This window comes from Tarenaya hassleriana, unplaced genomic scaffold, assembly GCF_000463585.1.
Source record: "Tarenaya hassleriana unplaced genomic scaffold, ASM46358v1 Cleome181, whole genome shotgun sequence".
Lineage (NCBI taxonomy): Eukaryota > Viridiplantae > Streptophyta > Magnoliopsida > Brassicales > Cleomaceae > Tarenaya > Tarenaya hassleriana.
Genome location: NW_010965226.1, coordinates 122,836 through 128,615, shown reverse-complemented (window position 1 = coordinate 128,615; position 5,780 = coordinate 122,836). Strand labels below are relative to the sequence as shown.

At 45.5% G+C, this 5,780-nt stretch overlaps 1 protein-coding gene across 1 annotated transcript in view; it reads left to right on the top strand.

The window, feature by feature from the left end:
* The first annotated feature begins 2,716 nt into the window (after positions 1-2,716).
* LOC109116574 overlaps positions 2,717-5,780 on the top strand; it is a 70,105-nt gene continuing 67,041 nt past the window's right edge. Inside the window, exons 1-2 of the mRNA XM_019202240.1 lie at positions 2,717-3,055; positions 3,169-3,301. Coding sequence (XP_019057785.1) covers positions 2,717-3,055; positions 3,169-3,301 — 472 coding nt within the window. The remainder of the gene's footprint in view (positions 3,056-3,168; positions 3,302-5,780) is intronic.

Sequence of the window (5,780 nt, the reverse complement as noted above, 5' to 3'; positions counted from 1 at the left end):
CCGCAAGCTGTAGTGCCATCCTCATTGGCTTAAGATCTCCAATGTTGAGCTTCTTATAAATGGACAACGGAAGCAAGCTCACACTGGCGCCCAAATCGCACAACGCACGTCAATCTCAATGTTCCTGATCTTGCAAGGAATCGAGAAACTACCTGGGTCTGATCTCTTCCGTGGTAACTCATGCTGCAGAATCGCAGCACTCACTTCGGTGCTCAAAGCTATTGTCTCTTTCCCGATCACCCTCTTCTTGGTCAGAATATCTTTCAGAAACTTCGCATAAGAAGGTATCTGGAGCATAGCCTCGTAAAAGGGTATCGTGACTTCCAGCTTCTGAAGCATATCAGCAAATCTCGAGAAATGTGTATCCTCTACATGCTTCTTCAACCGAGAAGGGAAAGGAATGAGTGGTACATAAGGTAGAGGAGCTATATAAGGCAGTTCGGCTTCCTCTACATGCACCTTAGGTGTCCCGTGAGCTATGGCTTTCCCTTTTTCCTCAACAGTGTATCTGGATGTCATCCCTTCCTCTACAGCAGTGGTAGGAATCGTCTCAGGCAAGTTCTTTCCACTCCTTAGCTCAATGGCGTTGATGTGCTCTCTGTTGGGGTTTCCTGGGATCTCATGAGCGAATCTAATTCCTTGGAGATCAGTTCTAGGGTTCGCGCAGCGGATGTAAAACAAAAATTTTGATAAAACCCTAAAACCTATCATGCATGATCTTATAGAAACGTTAGAACGCTTACCTCAATCGATCCGGGGCCTGTATCAATTGATGTGTTCGTCCGATCACTGTAGGCAGGAAGAATACCTTGTCCTCTACACGTATCCACACGGCGGAAAGGATTCCAATAGTTGGAACTCGTCTGCTAGGACTGAAGAACACTTTCTTCTTTGCCCAAGGGTTTCAGGGATCTAACTCTTAGGTTTTCACTCTCAAAAACTCCCCTAAGGGTCGGAAAGTCGTGCCAAGAGGATTAGCAGGCGTTCCCCAAAGTTAATCCCACTTAAACACCTAATTAGAGCGAGTTTAAGAAATCCCGACATCTGGACCGGTCGGTCCACGCCTGGACAGATCGGTCTGAAGCTTATTTTTCGTATGTCTGGACCGATCGGTCTAGAGCAATTTCCGGACCGAGTGACTTTCACATGTTACCTCCGGACCGATTGGTCTACGTCTGGACTGATCGGTCTCGGCTGGCTGGACCGATCGCTCCAGACCTTCTGGACCGGTCGGTCTGGCCTCCGCTCCACCAGGATTTTCTCGTCTCTTCTCGCGCATTCGTCATTTCCTGTGTGTGACCCTGTAGGCTTATCCGATATAGCAGTATATCCCGAAATCTTTTATTTCGGTTACACAAGTCATAGGCGGTCTCTAGCAAGACACTATGACTACCTATCTCGAATAGAGTTTATTCGTGATCCTACGAACGCCAGTGATGATTCCGTTTGATGATCCTTTTGTATCACGATATCATATGTCGAATATAAGGCATGGACAAGCCACCTTATCTGATTCGACTGCTTTCTCGTCCACTGAGTTCGACTGTCTGAAATAGATGACGTTCATCTATAGTGCGGCCACACATTTCTACAATCTCGCTTACACGAGGGGCCCAGCAATATCTCTCTCTTTTACGAGAGGTACAAATCACGTCTTGACTATCTACAATCCAACACATGATTCGTTTCGTACCTGATACGTGCCTTTATAGTCCTCCTGTTACGCAGGACGTTTGACGTATTCAACGCATGCAACTCCTCATGTTGGATTCCGTAGATATCTCAGGTCTTAGGATCCAGTCATGGAACCGTCAAATGAGATTCAAGTCATGACGCTAGTCCATGTGACAATTGATAACACATATTTCGGGTGATGTTTTGATATAGGATGTCTAGCGTATTTCACTCGATTTTATATATTTGTAGACATTCTAGGGCACATTTGGCTTCGATATTGGTTGGTTGTGTTCTTTGGTGTTTAAACAGGAATCCACACATAAAGAGAGCAAAAAAAGTGGAAAGCCTTTCTCGCATTCATTCATTCAAGCAGGATCATGGGGAAAGCCTTTATAAAGCTTGGAAGAGGTACAAAGGATATCAGAAGTCTTGCCCTCATCACGGGCTTGACAATAACTACTTGATAAACACCATCTTCCGAGGACTCAGAATGGATACCAAGACTTTGATCCGAGCTTCATATGGTGGGAGCATCCAGAACAAGTCATTCGCTGAGCTAGAAGATCATATTGAGATGATGGCCCAAGAAGAAGACGTCCCGAACGAGTACTCTAGAGATCCGCCAAGGGAATGCAATGATCAGACTATACAGATGGTTCTTGAACAATTGGTTGTCCTCAATGCTAAGCTCGAAGATTCCAACCGACCCTCTAGGACCAAGCATTTGATGCCAACACAAGAGGAGCTTGGTATGTACGCGTTGGATGAGAGAGTCGAATGTGAGAACTACGTGGCCAATAACTCCTACTTGAACACGTACAATCCAGGGTGGAAGAATCATCCCAATCTCTTCTACAAGTCAAACAATGTGGAGAATCTCGTGTCGAACAAATTCAGAGCATCCGACAACTCGAACTAGAGGATTCCTCCCAGTGTTGCTTTTCAATCCAGGGGTCCTAATCAGACATCTAACTACAGAGCTCCGGGGTAATCCTATATTAATTCCACACCTCCAGGTAATCCTGAATCCAACCCTGATATGCACACTTTGCTTATACAGTTTATACAGAATCAGGAAAAGATAAATCAGGAATTTCGAGCTCAGTTCGCAAGCATCGATGCTCACTTCAAGATCATAGACAACCATATCGCTCAGCTAGCTTCAACCTCTCAAAGACCATCCGGATCTCTTCTAGGTAAACCTGAGACTAACCCCCGTGAACATGTCAATGCGATTACTTTTAGAAGTGGTAAGCAGGTAGACGTTGAAGACCGACCGATGGTTGAGCGAGGAAAAAGCTTGAAGACTGCAGTTGTAGACATCCCCGATGATGAACCTGAACCGGCTTACGTGCCTCCTCCTCCTAGGCCACCACCAGTACCATTTCCATCTCGCTTGAGGAAGCATAACGAAGACAACCAATTCACAAAGTTTGTTGAGATGCTGAAAAACTCGAGGTAACCATGCCATTCACTGATGCTATTTTGCAGATTCCCTTGTACACAAAGTATTTGAAGGACATCCTGATAAAAAAAGAGGGTCGTGAGAAAGAAACCGTAGCACTTATTGCCGAATGCAGCGCTTTGATCCAACATGAGCTTCCGCTTAAGCGGTCCGATCCAGGTAGTTTCTCAATCCCTTGTAAATTGGGTAATGTTTCCATCGATCGTGCACTCTGTGATCTAGGAGCCGGCGTCAGTCTTCTTCCATTATCGATCTTCAAGAAGCTGAATGTGGGTGAGCTAAAACCCACTAGAATGACTCTTCAACTTACCGATCGTTCCATTAAATACCTTGCTGGGATACTTGAGGATGTGCCACTGAAAGTTGGGAACTTCTATATCCCGGTTGACTTCGTGGTTCTCGACATGGATGAAGACTCTAAGGTACCTATAATTCTTGGTCGTCCATTCCTTAACACTGTAGATACTATCATTCATGTTCGAGCAGGTCGACTCACTATGAAGATTGGCGATGAGACGGTAGAATTTACTCTGGACAAAAATCTAAAGCAACCATTATCTACGGACACGATGTGTCTAGCTCGTCACACGATCGTGTCCGAAGCCGCAATGCTGTGTGCGCGAATCAGCCATCTGACTCGATCGTGTCCCTTTTGCAACATGATCGTGTTGACGGTTGATAACTCCTAATTCTCTTTATATTTCCTGGACGTTTTTATAGGATTTATATGAGGATCATGTTCATTTGTAGGCATTATAAAGGATAATATTTCCTGGATGTTTTTATAGGATATATTTCCTGGACGGTCCACGACAACACGCAGACCGTCCATTCTATGTGATAGAACGGACGGTCCGCACTAAACGTAGACCGTTCGTTCTGCCTTACTGGAACGGACGGTCCACGTGCAATTCCGGACCGTCCGTTCCAGGTTCCGGTTTTTCGAAAATTAAACAAAAATTAGGGTTAAATCACTTTATAAGTAAGAGATTAAAACCCTAATTCGTAAGAGACTTTTGACAGCCGACTTTTGGCAGAAACTAGAGAGTTTTTGGAGATCCAAAAACGAGTTCTAAGTCTCGGTATTCCTCGGTGCAAATATCGAATAGAGATTCGAGTCCTAGCAGACAAGTTCCAAGCGTTGGAATCCATCCCGAAGTATGGATACGTGTAGAGGGCGAGGTATTCGTCCTGCCTTTCGTGATCAGACGTGTTCTTCGATTGATACAGGCCCCGGATCGACTGAGGTAAGCGTTCTAACGTTTCTACGATTCATAGAAGCATGGTTCTAGGGTTTATTAAATTTTTGTTTTATATCCGCTGCGCAAACCCTAGAATCAATCTCTTAGGAATTAGATTCGCTCATGAGATCCCAGGAAACCCAACAGTGGTATCAGAGCCTGGTTGCACTGTTTTGATTTTGTAGAACCCGATCACGCACGTTTTAGGATTTGAATTGTTTTAATCCATGTTTGCTTTGATTTCTATGCATGTTTGATGATTGAATTTAGTGTAGATTGCATGTTTCATATTGCATAGAGTGCAGGAGTTCAAATTTTGGGTTAACAGATGAATTCGGATCAGTTTCGGATCTGATCGGGGCCGAAAACACAGGAGAACGTGATCTGATCACGTTGATGAACCCTAGACCGTCCGTTCTGGGTAAGCCAGACCGGACGGTCCGGGGTGACGGACTAAAGCTACGGAACGGGAGGTTGAACCTCGAATTGCAAGTCTGGACCGGACGGTCTGAGTGTCAGAACGTCCGTTCCAGATGCTGAGGCAAGACCGTCCCGTTCTATGGCTGGACCGGTCGTTCTGCGAAGTGCAGACCGTCCGTTCTGTCTGACAGACCGTTCGTTCCATGGCTGAGATCAGACCGTCCGTTCTGCTGTCATGGACCGTCCGTTCTGTTTGTTCTCCAAGGCTGGTCCGTCCGTTCCACACTTGGAACGGACGGTCCGAGACCCAGACTCCGAGATACAAGACCGTCCCGTTCTATGGCTGGACCGGTCGTTCTGCGAAGTGCAGACCGTCCGTTCTGTCTGACAGACCGTTCGTTCCATGGCTGAGATCAGACCGTCCGTTCTGCTGTCATGGACCGTCCGTTCTGTTTGTTCTCCAAGGCTGGTCCGTCCGTTCCACACTTGGAACGGACGGTCCGAGACCCAGACTCCGAGATATTTCGTTTTCTGATCCGATTGTGCAATCGTTGCTTAATCTGATCAACTGTGACTCAAATAGACATGATTTATTCTTATGGATGGTCCATAGTGAATGAATGCATGTAACTTAATCGAGATATTAGATATGCTTGATTGAGTGGGAGCTTCGAGATTGGGATTACATAATCGAATGGATGGTCTATTCAGATTATGTAATACATCTGATCAAGGAATAATTGTTGATCCTTGATATGTACAATCGTTGCACAGAAACCGGTTAGATCCAGGAGCTCTATGAGTAAAGCACTTGTCAAGGCCTCGATCGTACGTGTCATGGGTCATGCCAAAGCTGGGTGTGCCGTATTATCTTGGTGAGGCAAGATGGAGAAATGGTGGTTCTCATAGCTTGAAAGTAGATGCTTGATCTAAGTGTGGTTTCGAAAATCCCATATTTATGTAATGCTAAGTGTGTA